The 22742-nt window shown below is 49.7% G+C and overlaps 1 protein-coding gene across 1 annotated transcript in view; it reads left to right on the forward strand.

The window, feature by feature from the left end:
* Positions 1-20942, forward strand: part of LOC125715791 (serum response factor-like) — a 31655-nt gene extending 10713 nt beyond the window's left edge. Inside the window, exons 2-8 of the mRNA XM_048987738.1 lie at positions 3056-3322; positions 9437-9683; positions 14048-14224; positions 15157-15268; positions 17155-17354; positions 17526-17602; positions 18101-20942. Of these exons, the coding sequence (XP_048843695.1) occupies positions 3056-3322; positions 9437-9683; positions 14048-14224; positions 15157-15268; positions 17155-17354; positions 17526-17602; positions 18101-18196 (1176 nt within the window). The 3' untranslated portion in view covers positions 18197-20942. The remainder of the gene's footprint in view (positions 1-3055; positions 3323-9436; positions 9684-14047; positions 14225-15156; positions 15269-17154; positions 17355-17525; positions 17603-18100) is intronic.
* Positions 20943-22742: the final 1800 nt, after the last annotated feature.

Below are 22742 nucleotides of genomic sequence, written 5' to 3' on the forward strand. Positions count from 1 at the left end.
ATCGCGGCCGGAAAAGTTATCAACCTCATTTTTATTATCGTGCAGTTAATTGATTTATCGTTTATCGTGACAGGCCTAGATGGATGGATGTCTTTCTCTCTCATCAGTTTGATGCTGGCTGGTCCTCATTCCCACAAAGCCTCCAATGGCAGCAGCCTTCACCCTGCTGTGACTGATCTCTTCTGTTATCAATGAGAGTTCGTGCTCCATGATGCCACAGGTGCCTTTTTGTGTTCCATGCAGCAGGGACCTTATGTCTACCCAATGAGGTCTGCCCTCACATCCTGTGTCTGTACCTTGTCTGAGGTCTCCAGCTGAGCGAGCAGTGCCCTTGTTGCTAGGTCCACCAAGGGATGGGTTACCTTGACATTCTTCCTCCCCTGTTCCTGTTGCTCAGATGGGGTGGATGATTGGTTTAGTAGAGGCTGCTGCCGACTCCTTAGAGTTGGATAATTCTTCTGTTTGTAGGTGATGCATTGGCTCCGTAGGCAACATTATTGCCTTCAACCTCCAGGGTCATGGGATCGACTCCCACCTTAGCTGCATGTGTGTGGGTTTCCTGTGGGAACTTTGATTTCCTGCCACAGTCCAAAGACATGCATTTATGCAGATGGGCATCTTTAAGGGGACTGTAGAGTCTCTGCATTCAGGGGTGCCTCTAGAGATTTTAGGCACCATGAAAGCCATGCATATATTGGACCCCCAACCCAATTATATTCCAAATTTTTGTAGCAGCCCCTTACCCTCAGAGGCCCATGGAATCATCCTGATCCCCCCCCTCCCCTTTACAGTGCCCCTGTCTGTAATGGATGGATGTTTCTGCTGCTTGAGCATGTCACAGGAAAATTAAATAGTAACCTTAAGATGAGGGCATTCCTGTGCCATGATGATCATTGGTAGTGTGACCCCCATCGCCCACAGAAATGGCCTTGCTTTGCGATATCGACATACTCTACGGTCACAGGTTTCCTTCCATAAGACAGCAGGAGCTGCTCTTATTCCCCCCCCCCCCCCCCCCACCGCTTAAATCCCGATAGACATCGTGTGTTGTTGTCCCCCCCCCCCCCCCCCCCACGTTAGGGTTAGGCTGCTGCCTGACTCTGTCCCTCTTTTCCCTCTTAAAGTTGCCTTTTTTCTGAGAGTCACTCACTCACTTTTGAGTGCTCGTGGCCCCTTCCGTCAGCCCTGTGTCCTCAGGCTCCGGGTTCCTCCTGCGCTTGGAAACAATGCCGACCTTTTATAGACTACAAAAGCTATTCGGAAGCACAGGAAGTGCCAAGTTTGTCATCTCTGACACTTTGTCTGCTGAGTTGCCACCCCAACCTCTAATCTGCAGCACTAACTTTCCCCCTGCATTCTAGATCGCTTTCATTTGCCCACTAAACGTGTGGTTCAGTGTAAAAATCTTATGTTGATGTCTTCAACCTTTACCTTCTACCTCACTGAATTTCTTCTTCTGTTCCACTTAAAGCACTTGCTCTGTTTTGTTATGATGATCCAACGAAGTCCCTCATGATTATTAAAATGTTTCACATTCCAGCCTCCTTCCGCTCTGCTCCTGATTCTCCATGCAAGCTCCTCCCAGCGTTAATTATAGTAAAGTACCGCTCTCCTTTTTGTTGACGGGGAAACCAGGGTTAGCCAGGCTCCGTGCTGCTTTTCCATATCTTTCAGTCTTTGGATATTAACGTGGGAACAGTGGCCAGACGGCACGGGATGCCCTTCAAAGCCGAGCCGAACGCCACCGATTTTTATGGCCTCTTGAGTAGCTGGGTGAAGTTTCCCATGCGCGTTTCCGCTCGGTTCCTCATGCTCACCTGTGTTTAGTAGGTCTGTTACAGGGTTTAATCACACACATATAAAGTTTCCCCGCCTGCCTAAATCTTTGGTGACTGACATTGATTTCATTGCAGTGTTTATGTCATACTTTATCTGCAAGAATTCTGCAGCTGGACACAGGCTGTTTACCAATATCATGTGTTTTGAGGGGTGCGAGGTGGTTCTGCTTCAAGGAGGTTTTGGTGTCCTTGCCCCCTTCCGGGCCAATGGGTCATCTGTACAGGCCATGCACGTAAATCAACAGTAGCTTCTTAATGGGCCAGCCTCGCTCATTCCCCCTTTAAGATGGGCCACATGAATTCATCTGTTTGTCGTTCGGCAGTGATCCGCTGTCGCCCTGTGCAAACTCCTCAGGATGGTCTCTAAGTAGCTGGAACTGAAAAATAAGATAAAAAATCTTTATTCTCACTATTACAGGAATAATAAAAAACAGTTTAGCAGCTCTCTTTAGCAGCATAAAAAAGAGAACTGCTAAATCTAATGGAGCGCCGGGCCGCTACAACTACTCGTGAGAAAATAGTCCGTTCCCAGCTGCTGGAGTAATTGATTGCATCCATTGGATCATTAATCTACTACCCTGCCTGAAGGGGATCTGAACAGTTGCACACATGCACAGCTTTGGTGTGTGACGTACCCTGGCTTGGGTATCAGTATGGGGCTGCTGGAATTTGTGTTTTAATGTGTGTAATGCATGCTTTCCTTTTGCTGGTCAGTCTCGTAGCAGTTGCACAGAGGTTGCATTTCCTTGTGAGGAATAGATGCGAGGCTGGAGCCTTTCGCAAGCCGCCAACAGGCTAAGCTTTGGGGGGGAGACGCTGTTACATCACATTACATCAGCACTGTAGAATTCTTCTCTGCCTTTTCATTCCCAGCTTGTGGGTCATACTGAAGACGCTTTTGCGTTTTACAAACAGCAGCGTGTTTTGCAAAGTGCTTTCGAACCCGTGATGCCCTTGTCTCAGTAGCTGTAGATTAGACTAGGCTGGTACATCTTAGGGTTAAAATGCTGTCACTGTGGAATCTGCTTGAAAACAGCCCCTAGTCACTACAATATAGGGCCGACCAGATCCCACCCCCCTCCCCCCCCCCCCCTTTCCCACGAAGAACATCTGGAGCAAAGCTCTGACGTAATGCTGCTCCGCTGTTGCTTTTAATAACTGGTTGGTCCTATTTTCTTGTCCCTTCCAGCCTAACTGTCCCGCTGTCTTCCCCGCAGGCCTACGAGCTGTCCACGCTGACGGGCACCCAGGTCCTGCTGCTGGTGGCCAGTGAGACAGGCCACGTGTACACATTCGCCACGCGTAAGCTACAGCCCATGATCACCAGCGAGACGGGCAAGGCCCTCATCCAGACCTGCCTGAACTCACCTGACTCGCCGCCGCGCTCGGATCCGTCCAGCGACCAACGCATGAGCGCCACGGGCTTCGAGGAGACTGACCTCACTTATCAGGTGTCTGAGTCAGACAGCTGCGGGGAGAGCAAGGTGACTGCCGCCTTGTGAACCCTCCTGGAGCTCTCATTCTGTGCATCATCCTGTCCTGAGATCGCATGTGCGAGTCGTGGGAACTTCTGCACGCTCAGAACCGCAGGAGTCTTAACGGTGCAGACGTGACTCGTGATCAGTACCTGGGGCTTATTGCCGTTAGCCGGCGCAGATCTGGCTGCTGACATTGAATTGGCTTTTAAAAATAAGAAAAGTCACATTTTCACATATGACTGTCAGAACGTGATTACAAATGAATGGATGAATTCTTAATTATGCTGCACTTATTACAAGTAATACAACAGTGTGATCAGGGACGGATGGACGGTCACAGGGATAGTGTGATTTTTATTCCTGTCGGGGATACCGGTAGTGTAAGAGAAAATCATTGATGGTTTCATGATTACAGGCAGATGGAAGTACTTCACAAAGCAACAGGCCACAAGGAGGCGCCGCAGGACACCCTCCCCTGCCTGACACATGGGAGTTATATGTTTATCTGTGTCAGAGGTCATGGCCGATGCAGTGCAGCATTTGAGTTTGTGGCTCCGCAGTGCCTTGAGGCTGCTTGGTCTTTCATTAAAGAGAGTTGTGACCGTCACTTGACCTTATTGCCTCCAGCGCCCCCAGTGTGAAGTGCAGGGCTCTGCAAAAATGAAGTTTGTCCTCATCTATTTTTTGTCACAGCATTGGTGACCCAGGTAATGTACTGGTGAGGAGTTTAAAGCCCCCAGGTTAGGAATATGAGCTTGTTAGTGTTTCCATTTGGAGGCCCACTGCTCTCCAAGTGAACTATGTGACATCTGCATCTAGGAGTGTGCAACAAGGCTCCATCCTCGAGCCCCTTCACTTTACGTTTGCATTCTTCATGCTAATTTGTCCTTCCCCCATCTGCCTGTAGATTACAGGCTTAACTACCCTTCCGGCTTCTCTCACTGTCAGCTGCTTGATTCGCCCCCACCCTCCCCCCAGTTTTTGCGCCCAATGTGCCTTCGCGTCCAAGAAAATCCCGCGCGCTAGGCGGGCACCCACAGGCCCTGTGTGAAGCCAGTGGTGTCTCGGTTTTTCAGTGACACTGTTTCGACACCCTGTATGCTTTCTATACGCCCTCTTCGATGGCCCCAGGAGCTGTGAGCTCACACCCCCATCAGACAGACCTGCGTGAAGCTCAACGCTCATTGATAAAAATGAGATTCGGCCTCCATGCCTATATATGGTATGCTTTCCCTGGCTGCTCTCTTGGCCGGGCCTCTCGCATTCCTTATAAGCTGCAGCTGTCTCTGCCTTTGGAGTCCGTAATAGGGCTTCTCCACCCCCCCGCGTTCCCCCCTTTCTTTTTTCATTTGTGCAAGCCTGTATAGTGATGTGGGGGAAGTATGTAAAACTGGAGGGGGGGGGGGATTAGCGGGAGGCTTGATATTAAAGTGAAGTGGAATGGAAACATTTGGCGGACATGTTCCCTGATCATCCATCATTTAACTCTCGCTGCGCCAGACGGCGTGACAGCTGTGTGGGAGCCGGCAGAGGTTCCAGATAGTCTGTAAACATGTGAGGACGCCAGGGGGTTGGGCCCTTGATAGCGGCGGCACAGGAGAGCTCTGCAGATGACTTCGTCCATTACGCGCAGCAGCGTTACACACACCGGCCTGCGCTAAATTAAAAATCATTCCCAACGGAATCAGTGGCGATGGATCGTTCTAACGGCACGGTATGGCTGAGATCGTTTTAACGTGAAGTGGCCGATGTTGGGAGGAAGTGCCTTCAGCGGGAGAGATCCCCCTACAATCCTTAGGCATCAGTCAGCTCCTTATGGCCTCGCTGCCAGCTCTAATGGTCTTTTAACCACTTCCCCCTCCAGTGAAGCATGTCTGTCAAATAAACGTCACAATAATTTCAGTTTAGTACCCCCCCCCCCCCCTTTCCCCATCAGGCCTTGGTACCGCTGCTGATTTCTCCCCTGACCAGTTGTGGCCCATTCACGGGTAGGGATGCGAGGGGGGTAGGGTGCTGATTAAAGGCAGATGGGAATGTCAGCGGCAGCCTCTGGCTTTTTACTGCTCACCTGACACGTCGGGTCAGGATCCATTTGTTGCAGAACTGTCACAACCTGGAATCATGCCAGCCCCCCCAGTCCATCCAGGAGGTGCTCTTCAGCTGAAACGCAGGGCCCTGTGAGAAACCTGCAGCCCTGGCTGATTCTAGATGGGCCGCTGAGCTCTGCACAATCTCCTTACACAAGCTGCAGATTAGCTCATCCCTGTGCTTCTAGTCCTTTCGTTCTGGATGGATTGTAGACAGGTAGAGGCCATGTGCAATCTGAATGTAGTGGGTTACTCCCCAGTTTGCGGGCAGCCAGTTGAAAGTTACGGTGTGGTGTCCGGTTAGATACGATTGGCCGTTCTCGTATGTCTTCCCGTACACGTTCATGCTTCACAGGATCCATGCTGGCGTCTCTGACGTTTGAGTTTGTATTTAGCTGTTTTCCAGATGTTACAACAAAATGTCAAAGAGTAATGTCCCAAACGCTAGGGAGTCATCGTTATTTAACTTCCCTCCCCTAAAATCCATGGGGGTCTTCCTTAATGTTTGGTGCAGTTTGGTTTAATCTCGTCCATCCTGCTCATCGCACGGTGATAAGTTTTCCCGAAACATTTCCACGTGAAGTCTGGGAAGCGTCCCTGCCCGGGAGGTGGTGGGCCTCATCGAGAGGTCCTTTGTTAGGGCAGCAGGTTTCAGGAGCTCTCCCTGTGCGGAGGTGGACTGGGGAACCTGACGAGGATGTTGGCGCGAAACCTCGTATAAGCGATACTTCGTTTGCAGGGACCTCAGAAGCCTAAGAATGTGCCGCTGCGGTTTTTGTAAATTGCCGTCCGGCGTTTGGCTTTATTAAAAAGAGCCATGTGGCTTGTGGCGGGTGGAGAGAGAGTTCATGTGTACAGGATTGTTCCTGGTTTTAACATGGCGAGTATTTTTAGATTCCACTAGGCTCTTTTGCAGTTGTTCCCTCCCGGGCAATCGATACGAGTGTGGCTGTTCTTCGTCACGTGAAACACTCCACTTTGGAATGTCTCTGCATACTGCAGCGAGAGGCGACTCTGACTATGCTGTGAAGTTAGGAAGGACCGTCTTTCCCTCAGATTTGTTTTGTACCACTTGAGCACTCTGCTTGCCCTCCGGGGATGCTCCCTGCTAACTCTGTAGTTACAGCTTTAGGGTTTGTTTCAGCTTTGTGTTGGTCAGTCTTTTCCTTGCCAATTTTTTTAATAGTTTACGCTTTGAAGCGGAATGAGCTGCTTTTTTGGTAATTTTTCCCCATCTGAATAGATTCCCTATTTATAATATTTAATGTTAAACGATAGCAGCAAGCGTCTCCTCAGAGTCTCTCTCTGTTTGGCTCTCTGGGCTGCTAAATAAGCGCCTTGCCGGCCTCCGGGTCGCGCCGATTGCCTAGGGGCCCCTGAAAACCCGGCACACTGTCACTTTAAGGGCCAGCGGGGAGTGAGTGACTGCTCCCGGGGATGACGGCTCACTGTCATTGACATAATGGAAAGTCAGTTTGTAGAGATATGCGGCCTTATCACACGGCTGTGCCTAAATTGGGCTTCTGCTCACAGGGAGGGGCTGGGAGAGCAGGGGGGTTGATGTATGACGGGGGAGTCAGTCGCGCAACGGGTGGGCAGGACCCCCCCCCCCCCCCCCTTCCCCCCCAGCGGGACAGCCATTGGCCGCGCCTCTCCGAATTGGGCTGCCTTGCCTTTTTTAGTTGTCCCAAACGGAGCTGTGAATTCCAGCCAGCTTGGCAGGGCGACAGGCGGAGAGATGGGAGCTGGCAGATGGAAGGTTATGACCTGGCGGGGGTCGTGGGGGGTGGGGCCTCCACCTGAAGGAAAGTCAACCTGTTGCCACTCCTCCTGCTGCTGGTACCTTTGAGCAGCAGGACTGACATGCAGATGTTAAGCAGTGTTTGGATAAATCTATTAATGTATGTGTTTAAATATTTGACTTGCTGTAAAAAAAAACAAAATACCCCCCTCCCACATACAATCATGTGCGTTTTTTTTTGTAATCTTTTTATTTACTTCTCAGAATATTCCCTGCTTTGAAACTAGCGTATCAGAGGGGTTATTTTTTAATGTCCGTTATAAGTTCCTGGCCCTAGGGCGGGTTCTTGAAAATACACTTTGTGTATATTTATATAAATGTAATAAACGGAGTAAGAGGGCATTGTCAGCTGTTATTGTAAGGGGGTCATCTCTGGGTGTGTTAGGATAAAGGAGGCAGGCCGAGTGCCTCGGGGGGGCCAGGGATGTCACTGCGAGACTGCTGGGTTGGTGGGTTGCAGCATGATGGTCATGGGGCTGTCGTGGGCACGTGAAGTGGTGTGGGTCCCCCCCCCCCCCCCCCAACTCGTCTTCCCCGCCCTTTGTATTTATCTTAGGTTGAGGAATGTGCCGATTTCCAGATTTTTAATGTGTAGGGACCTCGTTGGTTGGTAATTAAGAATCTCTTGCATCTAACCCTAACCCTTCTGCTCGGTCCTGTTGTTGCACCTGGTCCTTTCGTTGGGACGTGACCATCAGCCCCCCCCCCCCCCCCCCCGGTGCTGAGGGGGTTAAGGTGACACCCAGAGCGCTCGGGTTTCCCCCTCAGCTGTCTGCCCCCTCAGCTGTTTGTGCACTGCCCCCCCATCCCCCGCCACTCTGCTGTGCTGCAGCCACACTCTGCTGCCCCCGATGGGAAGGCCGCATGTCGCCATTACTGTATTTAAGGGATGTGTTCACCAGCCTGTGTGGTGAGGCCTAGGCTCTGAGATTAGATAGTCTGGATGTGGCTGGATGAATGAATGACGGTGGGGGGGGGTCATCAGAAGAGCCCAGGACTCCAACCGATGTCTAGCCACACAGCGCTTATACCTCTTGGCCCCCACAGGTGCCCAGAGTGCCCCCCCCCAAAGCCGTTTCCGGAGACCGTGCTTTGCTCGCGCTCACATCTCCTTTGAACCTGTGCCGTGTGTGTGGTGTCACACCCCTTAGCTGTTTTGGGTCATGCTGCTGAGAAAGTGTATCTGGGGCAGCACTATAGCTGGCAGAATTTCAGTGGACTCCCCCCCCCCCCCCCCCAAAAAAAAAACACGTACACTTTCTTTGGGCACCGGGGCTGTGTGAGCTGGGAGGTCGACAGACTCCTGTGGGCCCTTTAATTACTTCCTTCCCTCTCTTGTCCCTCTCGCTGCTCTGCGTGTAGATGTTGACTTTAGATTGAACGACCTCATGCCCCAGGTGGTTTGTAAACACCTTCATTACAGTGAATCCTTAGCTTCTGCTCAGACATTTCAGCGCATTACGCAACATACACACCACAAGGCAGCCTCTCTGTATTTATGCGCTTGTGCCCCGCCCTGCTCTCTGCCTTTCGGTGGTCACACAGAGGCTCTGCGGTCCTGTCGTGAGCTTGCTGCACTTGCAGAGAAGGGCAGAATCCAGCTTGATTGCTGTTTGTCCGAGAGCCAGATATGTTTTGTTGCTTAACTGATCTGGTCTTGCATGACAAGGGCCAGCATCCCAAAATGACAACACCCTCGTAATTGTAGATATGGTCTTACCGGTACCGGTCATGTGATCATATTTCCACTCCCGCGTCGGAGATGTAACACAGGTGGTATCCTGATGTTGTCCCAGTGGGCTGTCTGCGTGACATCACCTCAAATGTACGTGGGATCTCTATGGCAGAGCAGGTGACCACTTCAAAATCAGTTGGTATGGCAGCCTTGTGCCGGTTGTTGTCATGGAAACCTTTGATTACAGAAGAATGTGGTGGCAGTTTCTGAAATGATCAGTGGCCTTGAGTGCCAGGAGGCTGGGATGCTCACCACAAATGAGTTGGTGTGTGTGTCGTCATGGTGCAGCAGGGTCTGTGTCACGGACCGCCCTACTGCTTTTCCTTTTTCCTCTTCATAGCACCTGCTCTCCGCTGGTCCCTGTGCAGCCCTTGCATGCTGTTGATCACTAATTGCTCAGGGTCTTCTCACGTAACCTGGTTTTGTCATTAGTCCTGATTGGTGCCCTGCTCATTCACCCCATGGTCTGTGTCCTGACCCTCTATCACTCCCCGCAGGATCCCCAGAAACCCACATTCACTGTGGCCAGCCTGCCCTCGGTTGCCTCCACCACCAGCACGTCGGCCTCCCTGCAGGCTGGCGGTGGGGGTGGTGGTAGCCCCTCCTTCCCCATCACCACATGCTGGCCCATCTCCATGGGAGCCAGCACCAACAGCGTGGCCAGCGCCAACGGCACCGTGCTCAAGGCCCCCGGCACCTCTGGGGGGGTCATGCAGCTGTCCAGCGGCTTCACTCTCATGTCAAGTAAGCGTGAACAACACCCATGGGGTGGGGGTGGGGCATCAGGGGAGCCGCTTGAAGCGATGCTGGCTTGGGTATCTGGCAGCCTGCTGCCTCAGTGGTTATGGATTTACTAAATAAGAAGCTGGTGAAGAAGCCTCCCCTGGTCACCTGTACACATGACACCTTGGAACTTTCATTGCTCCCTTCCTGTGCTGTCCTGCTTCACAAAGTTTATATGACATTTGGTAGTGAGGTTTTAACCCGAATGCTGCAATTTATCCAGGGCTGTGTCACAGAGGCAGCCTTTTTAGCAGAGATGCCTGGACACCTCCCTCTCCCCAGCCACCTTGTTCAACTTCTTGAGGGGGATAACCACATGCTCCCTGGAAAACCTAGAGATGTAATGTGTCCAGCGTGTTCTGGATCTGCCCCGGGACATGCCTGAAAACGCCTCCCCAGGGAAGCATCCAGGAGACATCCAAGGCAGATGCTTGAACCACTTCAGCTGGCTTCTTTAGATGTGGATGATCATCAACTCAACTTTGAGCCCTTTCCAAATGTCCAAGCCCCTCACCCTATCTCTGAGGCTGAGCCCAAACACCCTGCAGAAGCACGTTTCTGTCACTTGTGTTCACAATGTCATTCTTTGAGTAACTACCCAGAACTTGTCACTATAGGTGAGAATAGGGACATGAATCAAGCAGTAAATCGCTAGAAACTCTGCTGCTGATGCTATACCAATCAGCCTATCGGTTAGCCCCTCCATTTTTCCCACACTCATGTCCAAGACCTCAAGATACTTGAACTCTTGATGCAGTAATTCATCCCTAACCTAGAGGAGACAATCCACCCATTTCTGGGTGAGAACCATGGCCTCAGACTTGGAGGTGCTGATCCTTCTCCCAGCCACTTCACACTTGCTTGCAAACTGCCCCAGTGCATGCTGCATGGACAGCTACTGGAGTGGACAGCTTGATACATGAAAAACAAAGATGTGATCAAGAAATCACCAAACTAGAGACTCTCCACCCTTTGGCTGCAGCAGCTAGGAATTCTGTCCATAAAAGTTATGAACAAAACTGCTGACAAAGGCAACCCTGGCGTAGTCAAACACCCACCAGGATATATAATGCAGATAAATCTCCCACTCTTGTTAAACTGAAACCAAATGGCTCGTAACAGCAGGCCCGGCACCCCATACTCCTGAACACCCCCGAGGGACACAGTAGTATGCCTTTTCCAAGTCCACAGAACACTTGTAGGTTGGTTTGGCAAACTCCCATGAACTCCTCAGTATCCACGTGAGGCTGAAGAGCTGGTCCAGTGTTCTGTGACCAACGTGGAAATTGCATTGTTCTGCCTAGATCCAAGGTTTGACCAACAGACAGACCCTCCTCTCCCGGATGTTGGCATAGACCTTCCCAGAGGGGTTTAGGATTGAGATCCCCCTAAAGCTGGATCTCACAATCTGGTCCCCTTTCTTAAAGACTGGGACCATTATATCAGTCTGCCAATCCAGAGGCACTGTCCCCAGTCTCCACACAATGTGGAAGAGGCCTGTCAGCTAAGACTGGAACTCATCCACCACTGTAGCCTCATCACTGATTAGTTTTTTGGACTACCTCAAGTGACTACAACCCTAGTGATGGACAAGTTTTCCAACTCTGCTTCCACTAAGGAAGGTGTGTTAGTGTGGTTCAGGATGTCCTCGAAGTACTCGTTCTGGCCCCCATTTTTTTCTGAAGTGGAGGTTATCCTGAATCCTGCCCAGCATGGGCAAAGTCCTGCTTCCCGCTCCCGAGTTGCTGCTTCCACAGTTTCCAAAGCTGAACTCTGCTTATCCGGTCGGTACCTGTCAGTTGTTTATGGAGTCCACAACCAACCTCAGAAGGCCACCATCTTCAGCCTGATGGATCCCTTTACCACTGGCTTCAGGGATGCCGTCACGTCTGCATAGCAGCCTCGACAATGGAGGCATAGAATATTGGAGATTTTTAGCCTGAATGGACAGTGTAAGGTCTCATTAACAATTTGCCAGAGGCCCCAGTCCTAGCACACCCTCACTACAGGTTTGGGTCTACCAGATCTGTCTGGTGTACCCTGCTATCTGATCCAGCTCTCCACCAGGTGGTGATCAGGAGACCGCTCAGCTTCTCTCTTCAACCAAGCTTCCAAGATCACAGATCCGATGCACCTATTTCAAAATTAACCTACAGCCAGATGCCAGTTGCTCTTCTGAGTGCCATATCCTCTAACGATATGTTCATTATGGACAAACTGGTTAGCACAGAAGTCCAATAATGGAGCACTGTCATGGTTTAGATCAGCAGGTTGTTCCTCCCAATCACATTGTTCCAGGTTTCATTGTGGTTAGCCGACCCTTTCGTTCACTGAGGTGATCTTCAACATGAACTCCAAGGGCCAAACTTCAGGACTACAAGTAAATCCACTCCTGTACAGTTTGGACCTGGGTTTGGTCCACATCATCTTTAGCCTTTTGCAAGAGTAAGCCTAGCTGGGATCAAGTGGATTGCACCCCCTCTCCTGGTGTGTCATGTGGTCCAGTGAAGTCCCAGGATAAGGAGATGCGCACACACCGAGGTCGTGTGGGTCTTCACCACTCCTGCCTGGCCATGGGCTTTGCTTGGTGAAAATGAGACCTTGGATTTGATTGGCTGTTCCAAATTGAAAGAAAATGGCTGGGAAAGCTTAGGATGATGGGAAAATTGCACTGTAAATATGCTTTTGAAATAGTTTTATCAAGTCTGTATGATGTGTGCACATTCTGTAAAATGCTGTACTTTGCTTACCTTGCATTGTGGCTCTGAGACCAGTATTTGTGTAATGTGTTGTGTCCTAACAGTAATAATTTGTTTTTGCAAAATGCATCATTTTTTTAAATTAGACAATCAATCACTTGACTGCTTAGCTGTTCGGGGCCTGGGAAACAAGCTATAATGGTTTAGTTACTTAATACTTCTGGGGTTTAAATTAAATATTACTTGTTATTGTATTAATTTTGAACACCTTTGTACATTAGAATATGGACCTCAGCCTGCACTTCAGAAGCGAACAATAGAAAGACCTTAAGATGGGGTCGTGCTGGGGGAAATCCTGGGAAATCCATTTGGGATGAAAGGAGCAGTTTGCCTCAATAGAAGCACACACAGATACCATGATACCACAGGTGGGGGGTGTGGGGGCCTGGCCTGGCCTGGTCTGTTTACTCATGAATATTTGATGGGGGCTTTGGGCCTGTGTGGTGCAGTGTGGGAACGATGATTAAATTCTACTTCATGGGCGTCCAACTGGGAGGGCAAAACAGGGCCCTTACTCTTAGTGGACCTCACAGCCCTCAGAGAGATTAATCTGGATGGTGAGGAGGGCCCTTTGTAAGCGAGGCTAGCACTAATTTCAGGAGAACTGGAGTCTTTAACCTGCACCTCAGAGGATAAGTCTCCAGCCGTTTGTTCCATGTCACCGCCATCAAAATCACAGGGAGGATCCGCAGGCTGGAGAGCGACATCGAACTGGAGACCTCTTTCGTGTCACGATTACTGGCTCATTGGTTTGATAAGTCAGAGGCAGAAAGGGCAGTGCTGGTGGCAGGTGTTGATGTGATAAGATCGCTAGGTTACTGCCGAGTTGCATCCTGTCTAACTCAGAAGCCAGAAAACAAGCTTGACATGATGATGCAAGAATGACTGATTTCCAAAGAAAAGTGAGGGGGCCCTGTTTGGGTACAGGCAGTTCCTGGCTATGTATGATATCATCTTCCTGAGATGCATGGAGCTACTTCCATGGAGATTTGTGTCAGGCCCTTCAGAAGACATAACAGCTGTATTTTTAATGCCAGGGCTCAATGTCATATTTTCACGGCTTCAGCGTATGGAGGAGCCTGACAGGACAGCAGCTCTGATTCGCGGGTCCTCTGACCGCGGACAGCGCAGCTCTAACATGGGCCCATTCTGTCTCCTCATGGTGCTCCATAGCATCACCAGCTTCATCCCTCCTCCCAACGCTGTGCTACCCAATAAGCAAACCTGATCATTAGTTTTGTGTTTTTCCTGCAGTCTCTAGGTAACGCCGCAGACTGACGTTAGTGTCAGACCATGTGGGGCTGCAACTGAACTGCCTTGTAACATGATATTTCGCTGTTTGTCGTTCACTGCATGTAGGAGAATTACTGTTTTAAGGGCACAGAGGTCCTGAAGGTCACTGAGATGAAACAGAACTCAGTCCTTAGCTTATGGCCAAGGGACTCTCACCGTGTGGGATATGCTGGTGTCTCGTGGCGACCAGAACCACAGCTGCTGGTCTGTTCTGAACGCAACTATGTTGGTTCACAGCCGGAGCCGATGTTGATGGTTATATCTGTCCCGCAGGCACGCCCCTCCCCCCTGGCACCCCCACCATTCCATTCAGCCAGCTGCAGCCCCATTCGCTGACCATCCAGGGCCAGCAGGGTCAGCCCATCGGCACTGCTGCTGCGGGCGCCCCCCCCCAGACGCAACAGGCCCAACAGGCCGTCTTCCGCTTCCCTGCTGCCGTTTCACTTGCAGGTCAGTGTCTCTGGCGGTGTGACTTGGTGCGCTGGGGGTGTGGTTCTGTGACTTGGGTGTGATTTATGCATTGGGGGTGTGGTTTAGTTCCATTGTGGGTGTCGCTTGTGGCTGAGCAGGGAGATGTGGAGGGGGGCGGTGATGGAGCCTGGGAAGGTGTGAGTCAGAAGGACGGATGGTGGAATGTTGCTGGTGGACTGGAGAAGATGGTGAATGACAGAAGATAAGGAGGAGTGTGACATTTTTCGGAGGGTGGGGAGACAAAATGGCTGCCTGCGTTTTGCGGATTCCTCCGGTCACTTTCATAGCACATGTCATTTAAAGAGCAGGGCTTTATCCTCACCTATAATTATATTTCTGTGGTGTCTTTCTGAAGTAAGAAGTAATTTAAACACTACAGGTACAGTTCTTTCCCACTACAGCACTTATTTGGCTCACAGTTAATGATTTTTAGCGAGTTTTTTTTTTGTTCAGACTTATCAGGCTGTACCTGTCTACAGTCATTGATGAAAGTTTGCAGCTGTAAAGTTACAGATCGGAGCATGATGGTTCATTGGGCGGTGGTGGTCTGCACCTCACAATGGCAGCTTTGGGGAGGGGGGAGGTTCTCATAGAATCCTGCTGTCTTTCCCATACGGGGGAATGCATGGAAACGGCATAAATGCGAATGGAGTGTACAGATTAGCAGTGGTTAGTTGATGGCCTTTCTGCTGTCGTCATCGCTGCTGTGCACCAGCAGGTCAATAACCATACAGTGAATCACAGGCAGCATTACTGCCGGCGGCCTCCTGGCAGGGGGCGCTGTTGCTTGTGGGCAGAGCTGTCGTGGGCTACTAACCGTGGGAACCTGGGTATGGGTGGGGTGGAGCTGACTGGGCCACGGATTGAAAGGTTGAACTCTGAGTGGGAGTGACTCGTGTTTGTCTCCACAGGTGGGGGGGTACCCCAGCCTTTGCAGGCCATCCAAGTTCACCCCAGCACGCAGCAGAACTCTGTGGCCACCAGCGAGAGCAGTTCAGAGATGTCTCAGGCCAACAGCAGCTCCTCAGGTGACCATGCTGCCTTCCACTAGCACCGTCACATGCAACATGTGGCTTCACGGGGGGAGTAAAATCCACCCACGAAGCAATGTTACGGGGCAGAGGTGTGCACTGCCAGAGGCCAGCACCCATCGCTCTCGTTGTGAAGCCGTGCCGTGAGTGTGGCATGACGTCCGGCTGCCCGCTATCCGCCTGGCAGTGCCATTTCTGATTCGCCGTGACGTGACTAGCAGTACCGAGGTGGGGGGAGGGCGCGGATCTGTCATAATATGATGTCCTATGAGCTCGTATAACATGAAGAAAAGCTGGGCCTGTAAGTGCTGTAAGCTGAAACCATACAGAGCCGGGTATAAATACTGAACGGATCAAATATTTATGGGTGGCGGCCTCTCCATCCAGCGAATGGGTGAGGTGGTGTGGTGCTCTTTGCTCTGTCCTGTTTGGGCCAAAGAAGGTTCCCCGTGCCGCTGTGTGGTTCCTCACGCCCTGTGCTTGGCTCGTCCCCATGTAAACCAGGGATGAGTGGGGGGGTCACTGCCTTCACGCGTAGAGGCCGCCTTCATGCTCACATCAGTCATTTCCACTTGCGTTGCCCAGTTTTCACAAACTCGCGATATGAGCGAAGTGTGACAGACAGCTCATCGCGTTTCCATGCGTTTCTCACTCAAAGCAAAACGCAAATGCTTGTGTCAGCAGGATAAACGTCAAATACACTACTGAGGTTCTGTGTCTCCCTCAGCGCTGGGCTGATATTGCGTCTTTCAAGGCAATATCCTCATCACTGTTGTAGGCTGGTGTTTAATGTTATACTTCATTGGTTTGACTGGCAGCATTCCTCAGCACGTCACTCCCCCCAGTGTCAGGGAAAGGTGCTGAGTTATGTTTGCTGCGATTTTCCGTCGTCTGGCTGGCTTCCTGAGTCACTGGACAAATTCCTCCCTGGCCCTTTGGGGTCGGCGCAGCTAGCTATGCCTAGTGTGGCCCTGAGGGTATTTCGGCCCTGAGCAAGGTGTGCGAACGCGGTGCTCTCCTCGGGTAAGCGGGCCCTGGAATTTTCCAGGTTACTTTTGACATGAAGTGAAACCAGTGAAGAAACAGATTCAGGAAAGCCTGCCAGCACAAGCCTGGAGAGCAAAAGCGAAAGCAAGCAACGTTATGGTGTCAAAGGCACAAAGCACAGCTGCATCTTCCAGCTGGGGAAAATAATTTATGGGTGTGTACTGACAGTATGGCCCCACAGGGGGGCGCTTGTATGTGTTAGCTGTTGGAAACACCAGTGTTTTTGGAGTGAATTCGTATCGTATAAGGCAGAGGTGGCCAACCTTATCCGCAAAGGGCCGCTGTGTATGCGGGTTTTTGGGATATCCTTTAGGTCAGCTGTTCAAACCCAGGTGTGAGGACTCTTCAGCCAATCAGTCCTCTAATTAGTAATCTAATTAGGGAGTTGCAACGAAAACATGCATACACAGCGGCCCTTTACGGATAAGATTGGCCACCCCTGGTATAAGGTATCCTCAGCCTGCCACTGGTTACCAGTCTGTGTACTAGGACCTGGAAGCCATTAAGTACCTGTAGCTGTAGATCGCTGCCCTCTGCTGGAGCAGAAGCGTCAAATCCAAGGCAAAGAATCTGCCAGCCGTCTCTCTGAAGCGGTATTATACTCCCACCTAGTGGGAAACTACGGACACTGACTCAGTTGAGAAACTATATTTGCGCTTATTGATTTAATGTGCTAGTGATGACTTCCAGCCTAACTGTAGTGTCATGTAGAGTCATTTTCATGTCCAGATACAAAATTGCTTTGTTTTGGTATTTGATGGTTTGGGGTCACTGACGATGAGCATTAGCAGGTTACACTAAATAAAACCCTCACATGTTTCTTCACCCAACCTCAGTGAGCCTACCGACTGCCATCGTCACCTCATCGGTGCCCACCTCAGTGGCGGGTCATGTGATGTACCACAGCCCCCCCACGGTGATGTACACCTCTACGCCCACGCTTGCTGATGGCAGCAGCCTGGCAGTGCTCAACGCCTTCTCACAGGCCCCCCCCTCTATGCAGGTGTCCCACGCACAGGCCCAAGACACAGGTGAGCCCCCCCATACCCTAACCCTAACCCCCCCCCCATCACTGTGCCCCTCCTACAGAGGTGCCATGGGCTTGAGGGGCCAAGTGCTTTCAGTTTATTCATTTCACAGTTGGCATGATTAGTGATGGCGGATCTTTTGTACAAACTGCCTTGTCCCCCCCATCCCGCCAGGTGCCCTTCCTCAGGTGTTTCTCACAGCCCCCACTGGAGCAGTGCAAATCCCGGTCTCAGCAGTGCAGCTACACCCTGTGAGTTACACTGCAGTCCTCTGGCTCATCCTGATTCCCATGATGCCATCTGTGTACTGCTGACTGCTCTCTCTCTCTCTCTCTCTCTCTCTCTCTCTCTCTCTCTCTCTCTCTCTCTCTCTCTGTCCCATTGAATGTCTCTCTCTCTCTGTCCCATTGAATGTCTCTCTCTCTCTGTCCCATTGAATGTCTCTCTCTCTCTGTCTCTCTCTCCCATTGTATGTCTCTGTCTGTCTCTCTCTCTCTCTGTCTGCACACACAAAATACTAGTGTTCTATCCTGTCCTGCACACAGGCTGCCTCACAATGCCAAGCTCAAATGTTAATCCTGAAATCTGACGGACTTGTTTGTGTATGTGTGTGTGTGGTGGGGGGACAGGGGGTGTGCCTAATTCTATGCGTGCACGTGTAATCGGGCGGCCCTGGACAGCACTCTGCCCTGACCCATGTTCTGTGAGACTCCCATTCTGACTCCCTGTGCTGTGTACCCCCCCCCCAGATGGTGATTGGACAGCAGTCCGGCGGCAGCAGCAGTAACTTGACGGAGCTGCAGGTGGTCAACCTGGATGCGTCTCATAACGCCAAGAGCGACTGACTCCAGCAAGGCCTGCTTCCCCCCCCCCCGCCATGCAAGCGGGGGCCGGACAGTCCACAGACAGAGACTGTCACCACTATTTATTGATGCCTTGTCACAGTCTTTTTCTACACATCGGTCCATGTGTGTGTGCCTGTCTCTCTCTCCCTGTCTTGTGGGTCTTTCTGATCTTTCTGCGTGGATGCATGTGTGTGCTGTTCTGTTCCTATTTTCGTTCTCTATCGCAAAGTTTCTTGCGATGTGTATACACTGCAGTTCCTGCGGCTTCACATTTTAGCCAAAGATGTTTGTGTGCATTTGTGTGTTTATAGGATAAGAATGGGAACCAAGGCTGTGTGGGAATGTAAAAAGTGTTTTTCTTTTTTATATCAGGCAGGAATTAATGTTTTAATTCTGTCTGCGATGCCCGTGGCTGTTAGCTGCGTGTGAGTGACAGGGGTGCTGTTGATGCAGATTAATGTGATAATAGGACAGCAGAGGTGTAGACCGAAAGCGGGGGGGGCCAGACCTCGATGCTTTCATTTTTATTTTGACGGACGTGCCAAAATCCTGTCTCACGAGGCTCCCGAGGGGGTTGGTACTGTGCCTGCAACTCTGCTTCTTGGGCGGGTCAGTGTGTGGTTGTCTTGTGTGGATGGGCGAGAGGTTATAATAACGCCACCTACTTTCTCCCTGGGTGCCCTCGGTCCCCAGTTGACGAGACGCGCTGGAGGCAGGATCTGCTCTGTCAGAGCTTTGCTGAGGCTTCTGATCCAAAAACTACTGACGCATCCCAGGGCCAGCTCATTGCTGAAGGTGGACATTACCGGGCTCAGCCGAGCTCCATCTGACTCCCCCACTGGCCCGTCCCTCGCAGAGCGTCCCGCCGATGTCTGCCGCTTTGGTGGACAATGGTGTTCAGATGCCACCTGAACCAAGCTGACCAGTTGAATCTGTGCAGATGGGCGCAGATCTCCAGCCACGTCTTGTTGGCTAAAACAAAATCTTGGTCTGGATTTTCACTTTCCGGACCTGAAATTTCCACCTCTGCAGAGTTGTTATAAGCTTTTGTAAGCTGTAAAAGTGATGCATAGATAGTGCAGGGGAATGTCTTCTCTCACACGTGGAGAATTCTAGGGATGTTCTGACCCACTCTGGATCAGTATCATGGGCAGGCCAGTAGGTCCAGCACTGCCAAAAGGCCAGATTCACTGGCTGGACAGAGGCTCAGGGTTGGCCAGTGGGGCAGGTATGAGTGTTCAGCTCGGCACGTGTAACGATGACCGACGCAGCTTTGCATTCTTGGCCTATCGGCTTGAATGGGGCACCGTCACTACCTCTGGTTGGTCACGCACCCGTAGTCATGGGGACGGATGGTTATTCACCAATGAAAAATGTGTGTTGGTCACCAAAAGAGGGGACACTGCAGCAGTATAAGACTGTTTATTTCTCTACTGTCTCATGTTTGGGGAAGTTTTGCTGTTTTATTACAGTGACCCCAGTCTCGTGTGATTTTTCACTATCCGGCCCGTGCATGAGACGTGTCTTCTCTTAACCTTAAGAAGGTTCTGAGACATTCATTCTTTTACTTAAATGATTTCTCACCTGTCGGCATCTCCTTTGGTGTTAAGGGGTTTTCTGCCTTGATGATGCTGAAAGAACAGGGAGAAGCTGGCCTGTACTATCAGTACAGTTTTGTGTTTTTGTTTTTTTTGATCATCAGCCTAAATTAGGCTGAAGGGAGCCATACCAGTGATGTTGGATGGTCTTGTTCCTCCCTCTGTGCCTCTCTCTCGTTTGACTCCTTGTGAGCCTCTCTTAGTGCTCTCTCTAGAACTCTGCAAGTGGGCATTGCATGGTATGATTCCAAAACACTGAAGGGCTGAACACTGAAGCCAGACCTGGCATTGGCCATACTGTGTTGGAGGGAGCCGGGAGCTGTTTGGAGTGAGACACACTGCTCTTGAATGTATTGAATGAATCGTGCGGATGTAGGGCATCCCGCATGAACGGCAATCAGCAGACCGTGCCATTTCCCGTCCTATACACAAGGCCTTGTGCTTTGTTAGCTACAGCTGCGAGGGGACGGCCTCCTGTGTACAATCGTCCCCATATGGGGACCCAAATGAATGCCCCTTGAAACTGAATTGGATTTTTAAGATTTTTTTATATATATATATAATATATATGTATTGGATTTAGTATTTTTGCCTTTCAGGTGTGGTGGAAGTGAGATGCTTCAGATAGCCATTAATGTGTTTGATCTCCATGGCTGTGTAAACCATGGCACTCCTTTTTTGTGTTACCACTAATTACCACATCAGGGCTTTCATTTTCCTTTCTGTTGTACTTTTGCTCCAACCTCTGGACCTTACATGCTGTACACTATGTGTAAGCACTCGTAAAAGACTAATTTCAGTTTTGGAGAACACAATATGAAATACGGCTTAAAAAGCTATCTATGCATTTTGGCCCTAACATTGGTTATTATGAAGATTAGAAGTTTTATCTTCAAAGGTCCAAAGTGAGAAGTGATGGTGATCTAGATGGTCACCACAACCCCCCCCCCCCATGAACAAATAAAGAATGAACTTTAATAAATGACAGAATTGAATTGGAATGTACACCATATGTATTATATGTGCTAAGTAAAGAATATTTTTTGTTTGTTTTAACTAACTTCCAGAGATTATCTGAGGAGTTAATGTATGTAACACAGTAACTCTGTACAGAGCATTGTTTTTTTAATTAAAATACAACTGTTGAAGTGTGTCCTTTGAAATTTGTCTTAGCTCATGAACCATTATGATGACCTGATTTCAGCTAATTTCATAAAAAAAAGCAAGCTGTCAAAGCAAGAACAAATTTTTTAACTGAATTCAGGAATTTTCTGACATGGTATACATCTGTGTAGTAAAATTAAGGTTCTTAAGATGTGTAGCTACTTTTAACAATATGGAACAAATGGGTAAAATTTTATTGACTAATATACATACACACACACACCAAAACTAGTTCATGGAAATATTGTAAAAATATAAACATTGTATCTATCGCTTAGCCAGAATCATTAGTGCTTTTAAATGACGCTGGGTTCTATCTATCCGTCCATTTTCCATGAGTCCTTATTTACATCAGGCTTGTGACCCTGAAACCTGAGGTGGGGGCAGCCTGGGTAGGGATGCCAACTGAGTTTTAATGTTCGTATCAAATGTGTTTTTATGCAAAGGTTTATGTGGAGCACTGAGAACATTTTGGTCTTGGACACAGTGTCAACAAGTTGATCTAATTTTTATCCATCCATTTTCCAAAACCATTTATATAGTACAGGGTCACATGGAGCCTGCAGCCTATAGCAGGAGGCAGAGTGTATGAGGGTGGGGACGCCCTGGACAGGACACCAGTCCGTCACAGGGCATACTGTTACACACTGCTGCCAATTTAGAATCGCCTAACTGGATGCTTTTAGACTGCAGGAGGAAAGTCATGCAAAGACCGGAAAAATGTTTAAAATCTGCAGATACAGAGGGACCGGAATCTTCCAACCACTCATCCAGTAGAAGGTTGCATAGCCCATCTTCCTCTCTGTCACACACACACACACACACACACACACTATGGGACATCAGACTGCTTGTCTTCATGCGTGGTAAAGTACTATGGGGGTGGCCTCTCCTGGTGATGCCGAAATGAGGCGCGAAGTGTACACTAGTGACACCTGCTGGGTAATATAGGGACAGCAAAAATGCGGCCTCGGAGATTCAGTTCAAACAAAAGAAAACTTATTACGATATTTCTGTTTCTCGCAAATATTTCTTAATTCTAGAGTGATTTATATGAAGCAGACTCTGGCTGAATGAAATAAAGCATCATTTGTTTATCGTTATGAAAAAGTGCTGGTCCAGATGGGCTCACGGCGAATTTCTACAGGCATGGTTGGCATTCAGTAAAGCCTTTATAAGGGGTAGGTCTATTAATATTAACATTTCGTACAGGGGTCGGCAACCTGAGGCTCACGAGCCACATGCGGCTCTTTGACCACGTGACTGCGGCTCTTAGAACGATGGGCACATTCATATTTTCATGTCATAACATATTATGATAATACTTTAGTAAATACAAATAATTTATTTATGGGTTAATATTATTTTTCATTTAGATTTTCTTTGTCCCGTAATTAAGCGACGCATGCTTAAAATATATAGTCCCAAGTGATCGGATCTAACGACACTCATGCTGTGCATCATTTTCCCGTGTTATTTTCCAATCGAAATTCACTTTTACAGGATGAAAAGCCCAGGTACCTAATCCACGAAAAAAGCGATGCATTGCCCGGGAATCGAACGCGGGCCTCGCGCGAGCGCGTTTAGTTAACCGGCCCTAAAATACTCTCCGTTCATTCACTATGGTAGTGGTAAAGCACTACGAGGGTATAGTATGTTTTTGCCCACTAAGATCTTGTGGCGCTAGTTTCTGAAGACATGCAGTCTCCGAAAACTTATATTCTAGGCTAATTTCTGTGGAGACTGGTTAGATGCGTCGCTTAATTACGGGATAAAGAACAGCT

Source organism: Brienomyrus brachyistius, chromosome 20, assembly GCF_023856365.1.
Source record: "Brienomyrus brachyistius isolate T26 chromosome 20, BBRACH_0.4, whole genome shotgun sequence".
NCBI classification, from domain to species: domain Eukaryota; kingdom Metazoa; phylum Chordata; class Actinopteri; order Osteoglossiformes; family Mormyridae; genus Brienomyrus; species Brienomyrus brachyistius.